This window comes from Microtus pennsylvanicus, chromosome 5, assembly GCF_037038515.1.
Source record: "Microtus pennsylvanicus isolate mMicPen1 chromosome 5, mMicPen1.hap1, whole genome shotgun sequence".
Classification (NCBI taxonomy): Eukaryota; Metazoa; Chordata; class Mammalia; order Rodentia; family Cricetidae; genus Microtus; species Microtus pennsylvanicus.
In genome coordinates this window covers 120,542,519-120,561,336 of record NC_134583.1, presented here as the reverse complement: position 1 = coordinate 120,561,336, position 18,818 = coordinate 120,542,519, and the positions used below count along the sequence as shown (strand labels likewise).

Here is an 18,818-nt window from a genome sequence, read left to right as displayed (position 1 = left end):
CTTCAAGTCCCTGGCACCTGGGAATTGGAAAGTGGGGGTTCACTCTGGGAGAAGGCGGGGGAAGTAAGAGCATTTGCATTAACTGGTGTTTTCTCTTTAGGATCAGGATCTTGGCTGGGATTCCATTGCCTCCAGCACTAAGCCCTCAAACAACAGTCCCGGCTGGCACATCTATCAAGTACCTACTATGTGCCAAGAGGATGATGGCTAGGCTTTTCTGCCTATGAAGGTATGGTCTGGGGTCAGGAAACTAGACAAGGTAGAATGAACAACGGGGGGTAGGGGGGTCTCCATCATGGAGTTGGGCAGATCTCACAGCTGTCACCTGGCTGCTTCCCATGGGCTTGGTAGGGCTGCAGCAAAACATGCTCTGTGGACAAGGAATTAAGAGTTCAGGGCCTTGCCAGGTGGTGGCGGCGCACACCTTTAATCGCAGCACAGAGGCAGGATGATCTGAGTTTGAGGCCAGCCTAGTCTAAAGAGCGAGTACCAGGACAGTCAAGGGTACACAGAGAACTGCTGTCTTGAAAAACAAACAAAAAGAGTTCAAGGCCTCAGGGTGGGTTTTGTTTCCACCTCTTCTCAGTACTGTGTCCACCACCAACTACTTTGCCTTCCTGGCCATCAATATCCACAGAAAAAGCTGTTCTCATAGGTAAAATAAAAGACAAAATGAGATAAGGCCTGTGAAGGGTCCTAGCAAGGTACTAAGAGATATATGTGGTGGTGCACCTCTTTAATCCTAGCACTCGGGAGGCAGAGGCAAGCAGTTCTCTGAGTTCAAGGCTAGCCTGGTCTACAGAGGGAGTTCTAGACAGCCAGGGCCACAGAGAAACCTGTTTTTGTTTCTGTTTCGTTTTGTTCAGATAGGATCTCAATATGTAGCCCCAACTGGTCATGTAGACTAGGATGGTTTCATATTCATGAGTCATCCTCTTGCCTCTCCCTTGCTAGAGATAGGGCCCCATGATTGGTAACAGATAAGCTAGAGGCTGGAAGATTGCAAGTTCCAGTCCAGCCTGGGCTACTTTGGGCTACATGGTAAGAATTTAAAAATAATGTTAAAACCAGAAACAACAAAGGTGGTTCTCTTTCTCCTAGTCAATGACAACAAACAGTGGTGTCCTGGAGCCTGCGTCTGACATCTCAGCTCATCAGGGTTTCACTGCAGTGGTGCAAAGAGCTGCGTGGCCTTAAACAGCAAGGCTGTCTCTCAGGGACTGTTTCTTTACCTGTTTAAATGATGATAATAGCAACCTTTGGTTATGGGGATTCACCTGGATCCTGTACCTGATGCTCCTGGAACCTGGTGTGCCCCAGATGACCTCCCACTAGCTGTAATTCTAAGATCTCAAAACAACAAACTTATAGCCTATGTCAGGTATATGCTGCTTGCTGACTCTCAGGCACCTAGGCTTAGGCTCTGGAAAAAATACTCTATTCACGCTAAGCTCCTAGAACAAGGTTGTCAGAAGAAACAGGAACAAATGAGGAGCCATTCTACTGCTGTAGGCCCCACAGAGATACAGTACTGCAGAGGATGCAGCCCCTTTCCTGATGGGTTATCCTGAGCGCAAAAAAACCGGGTAGAGGATGGTGCAAGTGTGATGAACACAGAGCTCAGTCTCCCTCTTGAACACTCTGAAAGCAGGATGTTATTCTTGCGGGGGGGGGGAGCAATGAATGCCAAGTAGTCAGAGCCCTGAGACACACCCTACCTTCCTTCCCCCATGGGAACCACAAGTCTACCCCTCTTGTCTGCAACAGGAGCAGAAGACAAGTGGCTCTCTAGGCCTGAGTAAGATGACGCTTTAGGAGCCAGATGAATTATCAGAGCACAGAAATGTATCTATCCCAACTGCTGGCCATGGAGTTAGAAACCCAGAAGCAAGTCAGATTCTGACTGACCAGGAGAGATGCTGGCCTACACCCAATCCCATGTATTGTATCCTCTGGAATACCCCTCAGGCTTCAAGTTTGGATCTACAGCTCTTTTTCTAAATCTAAGCTCTGTTGTTTGTTTCCTGGGGACACTGAGGGGCTATTTGAGCCCACCAGAAATGTCCATTACATGATAAACCATTAGTTTGGGTATTTTAAAGATACAGAAGCAAAATAGCAAGACAATGAGGTATTATTTCTCTTTTTGAAAAGACACTTTGATCCTGCTACGATATGGATGAATACTGAAAATATGTTACTCAGGCAAGAAGCCACATTCCTATAATCCCAACACTCAGAAGGCAGAGGTAAGACACTGAACAAATATGAGTTTCAGAGCCAGCTTGGGCTAAATAGCAAGTTTCAGTCCAGTCTGAGCTCAGAGTGAGACCCAAAAAACCAAGACAGGGTATAGATAGCTCAGTGGTACAGCACTTGCCTTGCCTGTGTAAGGTCCAGGACGTCATCCTTAGTACCATTAAAAACTAAAGTACTGTAGGGCCCAGGTCTACCCTTGTTCCTGGGGTTCATCTTGAGGACAGTTTCTGGTCAGCTAACTAAAGCATTCTGTTTGTTCCCGTGCTCCCCATGCCCTGCCTGGTGATTAGCTGTAGGGCATTGACTCCATCGCTGGTATGGTAATTTCCCACCTGGCTGGGCGGGAGCTAGCTCCTTGTGCAGCAGCTAGGTATATAAGGATTTCCCCAAGGTTGAAAAAATGGCATTCGGCTGATAGCCTTACAAATGACCCAGGTCTCTTTGTGTGTTCTTTCAATCTCCAGGTCCTTGCCCGACTTGCGTACGGTACAGTGGCACGCGAACTGTACCGAGGGTGTAACACAGAATCGGGTGTTACAAAGTACATTTTATGTTTTGTGTATGGTTAGACATGGGGCTTTGTTTTGTTGAGGCAGGGTCTCAGTATAGTCCAGGCTGGCCTCAGACTTGCTATGTAGCCTAAACTGGCCCTAAACTCCTGATTCATGTGTCTCCACTTCCTGAGTGGCCCATCTTAACTATGTCGCTTGTTTTTGTTTTATTGGAAAGGCGGGGAAAGGGGCCACTCATTTCCAGGAAGAAGGCCGAGCAAGGTTCACAGGTGGCAACAGCTTGGCAGTGGAGCCACTCGGGTAGGAGCCTTCAGGCCTAGAGCCTGCGAGGCCTTCCCATTATTAGAAGCTCAGTAACTAACCAGGCAGGGTGGCTCACAGTTCCCTTCTGCCCTATCACTTTCCTCCCCACCCAGAACTCTTGTCTTTCTGGCATAAAGCTTCTGAGGCCTCTTGTGGTTGTAAGGTACGAGTTCAACAACCCAAAGTCACAAAACGTTTTTGATGCTGCATCTATCCTACTCAAGGAGAATCTCAATCATTTCAGTGATTCCCATCCAAAAATAGGTTTGAACTAATCTTCTATTGTTTTGCCTCTTAAGAAGAGTAAGCTTCAGTGATCTAAAAGGGGAAAAGTCACTGGGTATGTCTGTCTTTGTAAAAACCCTCTTTGAATAGGAACATTCGAAGTTCACATCGTCTCTTGTTCATCCAGGGTGCCACTCCAGTCTTACAACCTCTCTCGGAGGTCAAAGAGAGACAGTCTCTCCATTACACTAACAGGGAAACTGAGGCTTAAAGAGATCAAGAGGCTTACCCAAAGCCACACAAACAACTAGAATGGAGAAAAGAACCAAAGCTTCATTTCCCAGCAATGCCAGATGAAAGCCTGGACTGAGACCATGCAGCCATGAACAGAATTTAAAATGATCTCTCTTAACTTTGTCCTCCTAACTTCTTGTGGCAGTAAACTAGAAGCACTGTCATATATGTACATATGTATGCGTGTGCAACTCAGATACACATCTATTCAGAAAGAGGATCAGTCAAGCATAAAACAAGTGACCTGCCCTACAAAATCAATCAATCACGGGCGTAGCAGAGACTAAATGCTCCTCCTTTTTGAATACATTTGACCTTGACTGCTCCGTGCTTCTTGACCTCAACACAATCGATTTCTGACAGAGCTCGGGCAATTTTGATACAAGTTGCACCATATTTCTGTGAACTAGGCAGGAAGCAGATACACCTTTGTTCTCCTTTTTAATAGCTGGACAAGAAAAAAGAGGTTAAAGAAACCTCTAGGCTTCTTTTCAGGTCTAAAATTCTATGATTCTAAAAATGCTCTAACAAATCAATGGTGAAGAGGCCTGGAATCCACATCACTTGACTTCCTGCCTCACATTCTACTGGGCCACCACCTCTTCCCTGCCCTGTGAGTTAAGGACTTGGAACACCAGGCGAGCCTACACACATCAAACAAGAGTGCTCCTGGCTGGTTAGGAGCCTCACAGTGGCTTTGCTCTAAGAAGCGCTGAGCTTCAGCACTTCTATTTCCCAGCATGAGGCGCCCACTGCAATAATACCCCCGGGTACTAGAAGGCTTATCCATTACTAGGTAAGAGGCATGCTGGTCCTAGGCCACTCTGAGGTGCCCACGTCCCTACTTCAGGATACCTGCTCTACACAGGCATGCTCATTTAGATAGTCTACAGAGCCCACTAACTCTGTTACACACAAATTTCATACAGAAATATTAATTGCCTACCATGTTAGGCACTGCTCTTGGCACTATGCAGAGTAAGGGGACCCAGTCTATATTAGATGATGGTATGGATTATGGAGGAAAATAGGACAGGGAAGGGAAACAGATAATGCTGAGAGCAAGGGGAAGGGAACTGACGTTCAAAAAGGATGATCTGGGAGGGTTAAGGAGAAGATGGGACCATTTCAGATTTCAAGGGTCTGGGAAGGGAAATGAGGAGAAAGTAAATGGGTGTCTTGTAGGGCCACCACAAGGACGATGACTAAAAGGGGAGTCACAGAAAGGGCTGAGCAAGGGAGTAACAAATCTGACTTCCATCTCATAGCATCACTGGCCGCTGTGATAGAAATAGTCTGTTAGGAGGCAGAAGAAGAAGCAGGAAGGTCAATTGAGAGGCTGATGATGGCTTGCTTAGCTGGGTGAAAGTGGAACAAGTCGGGTTCAGAATACACTGAGGGCAAAGGCAACAGGATTTATTCAGTAAATGGATATAGAGCTTGAGACAGAAACTTGAGAGTTTTGGGGATATAGACAATCGAAGAATGAAGTCACCAATAACTGAGACAAGAACAACTTGTAGGGGCAGTAACAGAGAAGTAGGGACTCAGTCTGGTTTGAATGTGTAAAAGTGAGAAACCTTTTGGATGTAAAGGTGTAGAACAAACAGAAAATCTTCAAGGCTGGAGTTGGAAAGGATGGATTGATATTATAAACATGAGAGCCACTAGCATATACATAACTATACATATACTATAAGCATAAGCATACAGGATTTACAAAGGTAATCTTCTTGTGTGATTATTATCTGTACCCCCAAGACTGTAAGCTCTGTGTGGCCAAGGATCATGCCTGTCCATAGCCAGTGAGGTACCTGGCACTTAGTAAATATTTACTGAGCAAATGGAGAAGCTGTTCAATTATTCCTTTAAGACAAGCCACAGCCCCCATAAGAAGCAGGCTCCCTGCAACCACAGAGCTAAACCCAGCCAGGCTGAAACAGGGCCCAGGGCTTTAACCTATGAGCTTGAAAGTCCAGGTACATCACAGGGTCAGACATTTGGGTTTCAGCCCTACCACATTCTCACAGGGTGGGGCCACACAATAGACTTGCCTGTTCTGCCACCTCAATTTCTTTCTGCCATGGCTGGGGACCCAGTTGCTTCACCCAGTTCCTTGGGCAGGATACTGATCGACCTAAGCTACTGTGTGGGAAGTACTCTCCATAGGAACATATCCTCAAGTAGTCTTGGAAGCATCCAGGATAGCCAACACTTAGAGAAAGGGAACCTGAGCCTACTCTGGGTACATTTAGAGCAACAATTAAAAAATATTGTCTTGTTTTGTTTTTTGGTTGTTTCGAGACAGTGTTTTTCTGTGTAGCTCTGGCTGTGCTTTAAACCGGTTGGCCTCAAACTCACAGAGATCTGTCTTCTGCTTCCTGAGTGTTGGGATTGAGGCATATGCTACCACACCTGGTTAAAAAATACTTTTAAAAGTGGCTACATAGTAGGAAAAATTAATGACTCATCTCAAAAGACATATTTAAAAATACATTAGTTTCTTTGATAACTGTAGTTATTACCCAAGGAAAATTTAAAATGTCACTAAACAAAGAAGAGTACTATAAAGGCATGATATTCCTTTCCCTAGTCATTAGCATTCAAATGAGTTCCAAATGGGAACTGAAATAAATGTGGCTAGAGTAAATAATACTTGTTTGGGGGCCAGAGATATAGCTATCCCAACTCAGAGAACCTGAGTTCAGTGCCAGCACCCACACTGGATGGTTTACAACCACTAGTATCTCTAGCTCTAGGAGCTCCAACAGTCTTCTGGCATCTGTGGGTACCCATAGCCACAAACACAACACACATAAATAAAATAAAAATAAATCTTAAAAATAGTATTTATTTCTATTTTAAAAGAACAAATGACAACCAGGCCAGCAAGATGGCTCAGTGGGTGAAGGATCTTGCTACCATTACTGAGCACCCGTGTTTGACTGCAGTTTGAAAACTACAAGATAGAAGGAGAAAACTGACTCCAGCAAAATGTCCTCTGACCGAGATTCCTCAACCATGGGCACTGATTCCGTTTCACTTGTCAGATGACTGAGAAGACAGAGCTAAAGACAAAAGGTAGCACTGTGAGGTGCATTTCACTCCAATAACTCCAGTTTGGAAAAATCACCTTTATGAAGATGATAAAACAGCAACAATGACCTTGAATAACTCTGTCCCTTCTGACATTATTAGAAACGTGGCTCAGAGAGAGGCTTGTTGACATGCATAGGATCAGAGGCCTAGGACTAGACTTCAGGCGCTTTCAATTTTTTTGTTTTGTTTTTTGAGACAGGGTCTCACCATGTAATCCTGGCTTGGACCAAAACTAAAATTGTAGACCAAGCTGGCCTCAAACTCACAGATTCTCCTGCCTCTGCATCCAGAGTGTGTGCCACCATGCCCCACCTCTCTCATGTGCGCACATGTGCTCTGTCCAGGACGTGAGTATGGAAGTCAGAGAATCACATTCAGGATGTGATCTTCTGCTCTCACGTGGGTCTCAAGGATTAAACTTGAGTGGCCAGGCTTGCCAAGGCCTTTACCTGCTGAGCCATCTTACTGGCCCCTCAGTTTGATGTCTGTTCAGATTTTTCTTCCCATTCAGAAAAAAGGAAGGCAAAGTTATGGTTCAGTTATGGGGAAGGGTCAAGCACGCCTCACATCCAGTGATGGAGATTCAGTGGAGGGCCCTTCACATTCTAGGCCAGGATTTTACCTCTGAACCACCCACCCCCCTGTTCTAGTCATTAGTCCTACACCATGAAACTCTGTCCCTGTGAAAAGGTAAGCTGCAGATGTTACAGCATGCCAAGTACATGCTGTGAAGTTAAGAGGGATTCCTTCCCTTGTACCAAACCTGCCATCCTCCAAAGTAGCTCTTGCTTTGGACTTTATGAATAAAACTATTATAGTAGGGTCCAAAAATTAAAAGAACCATTCACTAGCAGGTTAAAAAAAAGTGGAGATATACTTCAGCAAAATGTTTGCATAAAAGATTAAAGAGGCAGGATAAAGTCAGGTTAGCTTTCTACAGTAACAGATACCAAGTGCTTCCTCTGTAGTCTGTGCTAAGAGCTGTGTGTACACATTGTTGTATGCAGTGAGTGACAGAAGCAGACCAACACACAAGGAAAAGACAGAATCCAGGTCTCCAGGCTTACAGTGTTGGCTGCTGATAGAGGACTGTGAACTTCAAAGACGTGACTAATAATATAGAACAGATAATTGTTAAATAAGTGGCACAGGTGATGTGTCTGCAGGAGTTCTCAGCAGTTCTGCTGGGGATGGGAGCACTGCAAGGCAGGATGTTTCTACGGATATGGCTGTGAGAAAGTACGTGACACAGATGTATGAAAATGTCAAAAATCAAACCCATTACTTTGTATGCTAATTAAATTTTTTAAAGAAGATAGGATATAGTAGTACACTCCTATATCCCCAGCACTCTGGACACTGGAGGGGTCAAGGTGAGCCTAGACTACATGGCTACACTAGCTACATGGGGAGTTCCAGGCCAGTCTGCTTATGCTATAGTGTAGCAAGCCCCCGTCTTGAAAGAAAAGAAATGAAGACAAAGAGGATGGATGAATGAATACAGGAGTCGAGGTGTACTCTGAAGAAAGACCCTCATAACGGAGAAATAATATATGCAAACATTGGTGCTCTTATTGTCAGGGAAGAGGAAGCAATCCAGTTCTAAAAGGACCAGGCCAGACTTGTACATTCTTGAAAGTTAAAGGTCTTGTAGAGGTAGAAAGTACAGAAATTGTTTTGTTGTTCATTTTTTTTGTTTGTTTTTTGGAGACAGGGTTTCTCTATGTAGACCCAGCTATCCTAGAACTCACTCTGTAGACCATGCTGGTCTCAAACTCACAAAGATCCACCTGCCTCTGCCTCCTGAGTGCTGGGATTAAAGGCGTGCATCACCACTGTCCAGCCAGAACATTTTTTGAATACAAAAACTAGGGTCTAGACACACAAGTGGTTTCTAGCTACACACTGTGTGCAGGTATTAGATGAGTGACTGATGGAGCCCTCCAAGGACAACTCACTGCAGCTTAGAGGGAATAGATGGGCTTGAGATGGCATGGAAACAAACCATGAACCACGTGGGAAGGCGCATACCTGTAAACTTGCCGATGAAAGAATTGGTAGGCCTCTGTGACTAGTTGATAGAAAGTCGAGCACAAGTCAGATGAGTAAGGAAGTGCAGAACTTGATTCAGAGGGATTGAACCAAGGCTATCCACAGTACCTATGTCTGTCTAGACATGGGGGTCTGGGAATCAAGCTAGTAACTAGGAGACAGGAGTCTTTTTTGATGGACAAAGAGTTGTGCACTTAAGTAAGCTCTATCTCTGGGAAGGAGTGTAATGAGAAAACCCAGAATGTCATACTAAGCCACAGGTATCTTCAACCTAGCAGGTGAGAGTGGGCAAAAATAATCAAAAACAAAAATTGGAGGCTAGGGATACCAAAAAAAATGATAAAGAAAAAAACCAGGATGAGGATAAATGGACAAAAGTGGTGGGAGTTTCAGGCAGGAAAGGGTTGTCAACCATGAAACCATGCTGCAAAAACAAGGACAGAGGATATAAATAAGAAGTATTTGCTGACTGATTGAATGAATGAACAAGTCCTTGGTCAGAAGAATGGCCAGAGTTGCTTTCAAGAGAATTTTAGTGAGTTTTATCCTATCCTCCTATGAAAACGTTTCTGTCCACACAAGTCATCCTGCCTGCACACACAGACTTCCTTCCCTGTTTCCCCCGTGGTTCTCCCCATCCTCCTTCCCAGGTTCCACAAGCAAAACAACACACACCTTCAGTGTCAAAGCAGACAGGAAACTCCAACTCGAGTTTCCACTTCATTAACAACTGCGCCCGTGGCTCCTCTTACATAAAGGGGTATGTGGTAACAAAGAGGAAGAAGAGACTGGATTCCAGCCCCGGTTGTTCTACTTAAGAGAAGCTGGCTGACCAACCTCTCTGGATCTGCATGTTACACAGAAGGGAGGAAGGTAGATCTGTAAATTCAGATCAGGGTTGAAGGTCCCTCTGTGCTTCACAGTTTATCATTTGCATAATAAGTTCCTTGCAACACCCTCAGAGAAGGGGCTACAAGAGCCAGGCAAATGACCCTCAGACGCAGCGCCAGGACAGGAGGGGTGTACCAAGAAAGTGAAGACAGCGCTGTTAGCGCTTCGCACACCGCCAGAGAGCAGATCCCATTCTCATGGCTGAGAGGGATCCCATTCCCAGGGCTGAGAAGGCTTGACGACGCTCACCCCGCACCCCACCTTTCCTAGACTCCCAGACGGCCAAGAGGCTCTAAAAAGCCCTGCGGAGGGGTGGAGAGGATTAAAGATTTCTACCCCATGGTCCTGCACTGCTTTTGCTAGTCGGAATCTCACAGACACGATCTGCAGCCCGATGACACAGTGACTCTCTAGAAGGAGCGACTGTGTTCGCCTCGCACGCTCCGACTTCTGGGGACGCAGGCTGCCCACGCCGCGCCCTGGCCGGCCGCCGGCCGACCCCGGCCGACAGCGGTGCACTCGTCCGGCCCCCTCCGCCGGCCTCGTCGCGGTCTGGAAACATTTCCTGCCCCCGCCCCCACCCCCAGCTTCCCGGTGGGAGCGAGTTGGCCTCGCAGCCGGGTCAGCGCTCGCAGTTACCCCAACTCGCGTCTCAGCCAACCCTCGCCGGGTAGGTCCCGTCTGGCTCCGAAAAACCAAGGGGGAACCTAGGCGCCGAGAGCCGAGCCAGGTCGTTCGGAACCCCAGGGTTCGGGCAAGACAGGGGCCAACTGGCGACGCGCCGGGACCCCGCTGCCTTTCGTTACCTGCTCGCTTGCGGGGGTGTCCCGGAGCAGCCGGCCTCTCCCGGCGCTGTCTCCCCACACAGTTGCCCATGCTGGCTTCTCAGCCGGTCCCCATGCACCGGAGACGGAGGACGGCCGGCTACTCCACGCTGCTGCCCCGAACCGCGGCGTCTCCGGGTCAACGGCTCCCGCAGCCAGACATCGGGAGCTCCTGGGATCTCCCCTGGGGCGCGCGCTGCCCGACGCCGGCTTCGCCACAAACTTTGCGGGCCAGGGGAGAAGGAGGTGGCCAGGCCAGGGGGGCCCGCGACAGTGCCCGGCCAGAGACCAGCCGGCTGGAGGGGCGGAGGGAGGGGGCGGACACCGCCGCAGCTACTCCGGGCTCGCTCGCGGCTCCCAGCTGGGGCCGGCCCCCCGGAGCCTGTCAGTCACCTACCTAACCCCGCCCCGGCCCAGCCCCGTTCCCTTCCTCCCGCTCGGGATGCCCGTGCCTCCGCCGCCGGCCGTCCCAGGTGCGCATGTGACCTGACGGCACCGCCCCTCGGGCCGGGCCTGGTTTTCTCATTGGCTTCCCCCTGGGTGCGTACCGCCCCTCGGCCCCACCCCAGCCAGGTGCCCGCCCTGCCGTCTGTCTCCCGGGGAGAGCGGCCGGGAATTGTGCGCCCTCAACCGCCCCGGCTGCGTGCCCAGCAGACGCTTCCCTTCCTCGTGCCGCGCCCCGGCCCAGGCCCCGCCCTCTGGGGGAGGGGCCGTTAGGTCCTTCAAGGAACCGCCAGGCTCAGAACCGGCAGGCACGTGACCTGGGAGCGGCCCGCCCTCCCCCAGGCCTGCGCCCAACTATTGGCTGTGGAGGCGCGTGCGCGGAGCGGCTCGTCTCGTGGCAACACCTACTTCCCTCCCACAGGCTCTGGCTCGCGTCATGGCTGCTGCCACCGCGCTGGAGGAGGTGGCGGCGCCCGTGGGCGCCCTGTGTGGCCTCGTGCAAGACTTCGTCATGGGCCAGCAGGAGGGGCCCGCTGACCAGGTGGCTGCAGGTATGGCAAGCCGCGCCGCGAGGCTTCTGCAGGTGCCGGGCCGGAGGGAGCGGCCTCTGCCCCGGCGCGCGGCGGGAAGGGAGTGAAGGGAGAGGTGATTGTGATTGGTCCTCTGGTTGCTCGGCCCGCAGCGCGAGCGCCACAGCTGAACAAGTTGGAGAGTCACTTGCGTCTTCCTTAAAGCTTGCTTTGCATTCCGCATCTTGCTGTAGTCCTTAGAACATCATTACATTTCTCCAACGACGACCCCCACCCCCAGGCCCAGCGAGATCCGGAGACTCGCGTAGGGCGCAGTCTAGCCCGGAAGTGGAGCTGGGACTTGGACGCGCGTGTTCAGGTCCAAACCAAGTGCTCGAACCGCTGGATCGCGTGTTTGGAGGGTTAACGCGTGTTTGCGGGTCCGAAGGGTTACGCCCCAGTCTCTTGCCATCCTGGAAGTAGCGTGCGCCACAGCTCTCTTGGGGGGTTGTAATTAGAGGGAGGAGGAGGGGAGCCAGTCTGGGTCAGAGGCGGTGGGCTTGTAGATGACTGGTGTTCTATTAAGGCTTCACTCAGTGTCTTAGTGGGGGTTTTGATAAATTACCTTCCATGACTTTTTATAATAACTCATTTGTTATCTTCCCAGAGTTCCAGTTTTAGGAATCTAAGAGTTCTGAGTTTATTTAGGATTTGAACAAATAAAATTCCAGGAGGCTTCCTTGGAATTCTTTCCGAATGTTAAATGTTAGGATACCTTCAGAGTCGGATTTAAGAAATAGGATACAAAATGGATATAGATGTGGGTTTTCTTAAATTATTTTTTGGACGTTTTGTGTGTTTGGGAGAAGGAGAAGTTTGTTCTAATTGAGCAGATTAGTTTTTCATATATATATATATATATATTTATTTATTATTTATACAATATTCTGTCTGTGTGTGCAGGCCAGAAGAGGGCACCAGACCCCATTACAAATGGTTGTGAGCCACCATGTGGTTGCTGGGAATTGAACTCAGGACCTTTGGAAGAGCAGGCAATGCTCTTAACCTCTGAGCCATCTCTCCAGCCCCCAGCAGATTAGTTTTATAATATACGAGAAATGAACTTATGCTAGAAAAATATGATGGTCCTTATTACTGAGCACGTATTTTTCACCGAGCATGAAAAGGATTGGGAACAAAAATACAAATCCACTTCTTTCTATGGAGCCAAAGAGATTCTAATACAGCGGAAGAGACAACTGTCTGGTGAGAAGGAAGTGTATGGTGGTTGGTAAGCATTTAGGGGCAAAAATGTCTGCTACTGGCTGTGCTTGGTGCTTGGTGTCTTTAGTTCCAGGATTTGGCAGGAGGATGGCAAATTTGTTAGTGATTTCTAGGCCAGCCTTGGCTACCATGTGAAACCCTATCTCAAAAACCAAAACAAAAGCCTGCTAATGCTTAAGCTTATAGTTGACAGTTGTGAAGTCTTCCCGAAGTATGATGTACTTTCTCCAGCCTAAGTAGTGGGTTTATACTAAACACATTAGCCTTTGAAGCAGCAGCTCATTTATAAGTTACAAATGCAAAAGGAGTGACTGCCAACTTTGTTTTGCACCTGGTGGTTTCTGGTGGAAATAGTTGTCAGCTCCCAAGAACAAGCAAGTACTAGGAAGGAAATGACTTGACAGCCCAGGAATAAGACCTCTGAAATAGGCATTCAAAGACAGCCAGTACTTGGTCCCAGCCTTTATTTTTACAGTTGACCTCTTGGACCCTTAGTTCCGGGCACCAAACTCCGTTCTCTGATTCCTGAGTGTTTTCCTTCTCTCAACTTCCCTTAACTATCTAATCCAAATTAAACCTCATATTCAAGACTCAGTTCAAATGCTGTTCCCCCATATTATCCTGGCCAGACAACGTGTCACTCCAGACTCTAATAGACTTCTCACCCACTCATGCCCTCACTAGCAGATTTGTTTCACAAGTATGTCTGTATATATAACCACATCTGACCCTCCTGTGTTTACCCAGTCTCATGGAACAAAAGTAGACACACCATAAAACTATTTAGGGGCCAGTGAGGTGGCTCAGTGAGTAAAGGTTGCTTGATACCTTGAGTTCAATTCTCTGGATACGTGGTGTAAAGAGAACAGATTCTCAAAGTTGTCCTCTGACTTCCACATGCGTACATACACAAGATGTAAAGAGAAAAGATGCTAGAAGAATCTTTGGAATTTGGGGCCCAATTAACTGTAAGACTCAAAAGGAAATAAAAAGTCTACCCTAGATGAATCCAGAGTTTTGAGCCTGGGGGCCAGGAAATAGAAGTAACTATTCAAAATCAGGCAGGGAAGGGAGCCGATTTTAGAGGGAGTGGTTTTGGGACATTTTTAGACAATGGATAAACTTCCCCCCTATCATTAGGGTTTCCCTTCTCTTCTGTCTTAGTTATATTGTATTTTGCTACATTTTTTCATTGCCAGAAGAAACCACTATTTTGAAGTAAAATTATTGTTAAAGGAATAAAGAGTAATTATAGAGAAATTACTATGGCATCATCAAAAAGGTTTGTTGTTTTTTTTTTAATTTTGAGATAGGACCTCATGGAAGTAGGATGGCCTCAAACTGCTTGTGTAACTAAAGTTGAACTTGCAGCTCTGATCTCTAGTGCTGGCATTACAGGCATGCACCGTGCAGTGCTGGAAATTAACCCTAGAGCCTCCTTCGTCTGGCAGCTTGCCTAACTGAGCTACATCCTCATCCTCAGAAATGACCTTTTTGAGACCCTGATTGAAACCTGTTCCTGAGGGATTTCCCTCCATTCTGCTCCCGCACTTCCACCCATACCACCTCAGCCCTGGCTCTCAGTGCCTTTGGCTGCCACTCCAGATTAAGAGGCTTCATCTGATTGTGCCTTCTAGGTCAGTGACCACACAAATACTGCTTTTATTCCTTCCCTGTGTTCCCCATGAACTTGCCTAACTGAGGAAAGCATGGGAAGTTAGGAAGTGTTAGCAAATTCATTGCTAGACAGCAAAATTCTGGACACATTGGAGTAACTTAGGCCTCCTACAAAGGGAAAGGGACGTATTTTTCCTTTGTCCCAGGAAAACTACCCTTAAAAAAGATAACTATTATAATTTTATTATTGGTTCTCTTACCCCAGGAATACAAAGGCATAATTTGTATTATTTCTTGGCTATATTTATTTGGGAAAACTTACAGTGACTTAAAATTTATAGCCCAGGCCCACAGGGTGGCTCACAGTTTTAATCCCATCTTTCAGGAGACTTTACAGGAAGGTTGCCAAGACTTAGAGAGGCCAGCCTGGGACAGATAAACTTACTAACCCATTTCCATAACCCAGAACATGTATTCCTTCTATTAACCTTGTTTATATACTGTGGCGACATCAGATTGTTGATACTTTATTTCAAAGGTCTTTTCTTAAGAACTCCATCTAGCTGGGTATGGAGGCACACTTCTTTAAGCTTAGAGTTTAGGAGGCAGAGGCAGGCAGATTTCTGTGAGTTCAGGGACCAGCTTGGTATACATAGTAAATTCCAAACCGGCCAGGACAACACGGTAAGACCCTGTCTGCATTTTTGTCTTAAGTCCAAACGCAGCGCCTGCTTTATAACACATAGCAATGTTGAAGGAAAACACAACTTTCTGAGATGTGTGTAAGGAACGGCAAAGAGGAGGGGAATGATTCTGTTTGGGGCATCTAAAGAAGGCTTCACAAGTGTTGACACTAGGGCGGTATTTCAGAGGATGAGTGTAAAGTAAGTTTGGGCTGGAAATTCCAAACTGGAGGGCAAGGAGTTCCCATTTCATGTGACTGAGAAGAATCCTGATGAAGGGAGTAGATAGAGGACTGGGGAGCTAAACTGTAAAGGACTTCAAGGCAGTAAAGAGACAGTGAGTTTGATAAACAAATAATTGTCTATTTCAGGAAGAAAAAAACTTATTAAAGATCTTTCTCAGATTTTAAAATATGGAATGTATGATGAATTTTCACATTGCCCTTGCATAGAATCTCTGTGTCGTTCCAATTTTAGCATATGTGTAGCCAAAGTGAGCCCAAAATGTTTTTTGTTTTGTTTTGTTTTTTTTTAACTAAGGTAAAATGCACCACTTTAACTGTTCAGCTGCTTTTGCCTATTCACGGTGTTCAGTGCCTCGATGGGTAAAGAAGTTACTTGCAGTCAAGCCAGACTGAGCTCAATCCTAGGAACCCCACGTGGTGGAAAATGAGCACGAAGCCCTGAAAGTTGTTCTCTGAGCGCCACGTGTGCCCCCAACACAAAAGAAATAAAAATGTAATAAACTTTTTTAAGATTTCCAGGAACATTTTCCACTGTACCCAACATGGCTTGGTTCTGGAAACCTGACTGGGACAATGAAGAAAGGACAGACACACAAGCATGCTCTGGGGTACCGAATACTCCTTTATTATTTATAGCTGGTGAAAGAGGGGATAGCTAGTTTCTGTGGGAGGTCTCTGTAGGGGGGCAATCTCAGGCTGTAAACAAGCTGCAGTCGTGCTTTTTGTACACTGTGTCAACATTGCACATAGACTGGAGGAAAGCTTTGCCAGTTCCCATGGGTCTGAGGGACTGGTCTTTGTTCAGTAGCATGCTTTAGCTCGGGACAGCCTCAGCTCCCAGCAGTTTTTATCACACAAAAGTAGGGAGCAAAAAAGTAGTCATTATTTAGAAGGCATGGAAAGGAGGCTTCGTAATTGAAAAAAGACATGTCTGAGGTAGACTCATTAGAACTGGAATAAGATCCTAAGATACTGTGCAAGCATTCTAAGAATATTGACTCAAGCATTTGCCAGCTTAGCATTTACTTACATTTAATGTGCTGTGACAGCTTTATTGTATCTCTGTTTTTGAAATGCTTTCATTCAAAATCTGGACACTGTGAAACTAAATCACAGGTCTCCACTAGGAATGCCTCACCTGGTGTGCGAGGAATCCCATGAACATGGGTGCATCGCTGTAGTAATCAGCCAGCTTCCTGTTGATGCATACTGGATGCTGAAGAAGTAGTTTTTAGTTATAAACTCTGAGGGAACCTCTCAGGGTAGGACTTGGCTGGTAGGTAGGTGTTTGTCCTGTGAGCCTGATTTGTTGTCCCTGCCTCCATTGTACAGCTTGCTTGTTTATTTTCCGTGGCTTTTTCTCAGGCGCTTGGGCAGCAGCTGGGCCTTCCACACCCTGGCACAAGTAGAGCTAAGAGTGCTTGATGGCTAAATTGATGCCGGTCACGCGTTATGAATCTTGACTAGAGTCCCCTTTCCTCAGTCTGATTGGAGTTCTTACTAGTACCACACTGAGCTTCTGCCCAGCCTGGCTCACAGTTGTTGCTATGAGACCAGCAGACGTAGGGGAACTGGAGGTTTAGGACAGTGTTCTGAAGCCTTCTCCACTTTTTCCTTATGTTGACAGAAGTTAAGACATTTAGAGATGTCTGGGTCTGGAACCCTGAACAGACTTTGGAATAATTCCCCAGTTGCTGTACGTTTATTAAATAAAACTCCTTCAGCCGGGCAATGGTGGCGCACGCCTTTAATCCCAGTACTTGGGAGGCAGAGGCAGGCGGATCTCTGTGAGTTCGAGTCCAGCCTGGTCTACAGAGCTAGTTCCAGGACAGGCTCCAAAGCTACAGAGAAACCCTGTCTCGAAAAACCAAAAGAAAAAAATAAAAAAATAAAACTCTTTCATTTATCTTAACCCACTCCTTCCAAGATAACCTGTCACTCTTTGCATCCCCCAAAATGTGGAAAAATGTGGAAGCTGCTTCTGTTACATTTGTTTCTCATGCTGTTAATATCACTAAGCTGTATACTTACAGATAGAGCACTGAGGGTGTGAATGGATGTTCAGGTCTGCAGGCCCTGACAGATGATCTTTGCTAATACTGTGTGAGATAGCCTCAGCTGAATTGGGAGGGGAAAGATCAACCTAAGTCATTTTAGAGAACAAGTTTGTCTAAAAACTGTATAGCCAAAGATAAAACTATTTTTTAAAATGCTGTATTGTGTTTATAAACTTTTTTCTCAAGGAGGTTGACAGTCCTAAGATCGTTTATGGGACTGGAGAGATGGCTCAGTTGTCAGTGCACTTGGCTTGCTAACATGAAGACCTGAGTCCAGATGCCTTGAACCCACATAAAAGCATGGTGGCACACACTTGTAATCTCAGTGATGGTATGATCAGAAATCGATTCCTGGAGCTGGTAGCTAGCCTACAATATTAAGTTCTAGATCAGTGAAAGGCCCTATCTCAAAGAAAAAAGGTATAGCTGGGTGGTGGTGGCACACGTCTTTAATCCTAGCATTTGGGAGGCAGAGGCAGGGGTATCTGTGTTTGAGACCAGTCTGATCTACAGAGCGAGTTACAGGACAGCCAGAACTACGCAGAGAAACCCTATGTACGAAAGGGTGCAAAGTGCCTGAGGAACCACTACTGAGATTGTCCTCTGACCCCTACCTGAATTCACACACCCTCACACATGTATATACACAGAAATATGAGCATACATAGGCACATGTATAAAAAATAATTTATAACCAAGGAGTAGCTATAAAATAACAGAACTGGTTCCCCACTGTCAGAGATTAAAAATTGAAAGCTACAATGAATACTGGATTAGATTTACAGACTTTGTGTGTGTGGAATTTTGAGACAGGGTTTCTCTGTGTAGCTGTGTTCTGGAACTTGCTCTGTAGACCAAACTGGCCTCAAAATCAAGAGATCTGCCTGCCTCTGCCTTCTCAGTGCTGGGATTAAAGGTATGTGTTACTACACCTGGCTGTACCTTTTTTTTTTTTTTAAATTATGGATGTGTGTAGTAATTAGGGCGGCGGCGGGGCTGCATCCCCAACACCCCAGCCGCCTGCTCAGCTAGCTTTTGCCCCGAAATAACAACACACAAACTGTATTCATTTAATCACTGCTTGGCTCATTTCTACCTGGCCTCTTCTAGGCTAACTCTCGCACCTGGACTAGCCCATTTATTATCATCTGTGTAGCACCGGTCTTACCGGGAAGATTCTAGCCTCTGTCCATCCTGGGTCGGAGCTTCATAGCGTGCATCTTCCCTGGAGCGGGGAGCATGGCGTCTCTCTCTGAGGCGTCTGCTCCCGAGAGGAGAGCTGTCGAGTCTGAGCTCACTTCCTCTTCCTCCCAGCGTTTTGTTCTGTTTACTCCTCCCACCTATCTTCTAACCAATGAAATGAGCCAAGGCAGTTCCTTTATTAGCCAATGACCTTCCTCCATCAGATGTGAACCATTTTCGTGTCTGGTGCCTACAGAGATCAAATTTGGTCATCGGATCCCATGAGACTGAAGTTAGAGCCACAAGCCAGCATGTGGATTCTGGGAATAAAACCCGGG

General features: G+C 46.8%; 2 protein-coding genes across 2 annotated transcripts in view; one reads left to right on the top strand and one right to left on the bottom strand.

Moving 5' to 3' along the window:
* Ubtd1 (ubiquitin domain containing 1) overlaps positions 1–10,828 on the bottom strand; it is a 59,029-nt gene extending 48,201 nt beyond the window's left edge. The window contains exon 1 of the mRNA XM_075974107.1: positions 10,442–10,828. Coding sequence (XP_075830222.1) covers positions 10,442–10,511 — 70 coding nt within the window. The 5' untranslated portion in view covers positions 10,512–10,828. The remainder of the gene's footprint in view (positions 1–10,441) is intronic.
* Positions 10,829–11,281: 453 nt separating this feature from the next.
* The window catches only part of Mms19 (MMS19 cytosolic iron-sulfur assembly component), a 38,686-nt gene continuing 31,149 nt past the window's right edge, over positions 11,282–18,818 (top strand). Inside the window, exon 1 of the mRNA XM_075974106.1 lies at positions 11,282–11,454. Within this exon, the coding sequence (XP_075830221.1) occupies positions 11,340–11,454 (115 nt within the window). The 5' untranslated portion in view covers positions 11,282–11,339. The remainder of the gene's footprint in view (positions 11,455–18,818) is intronic.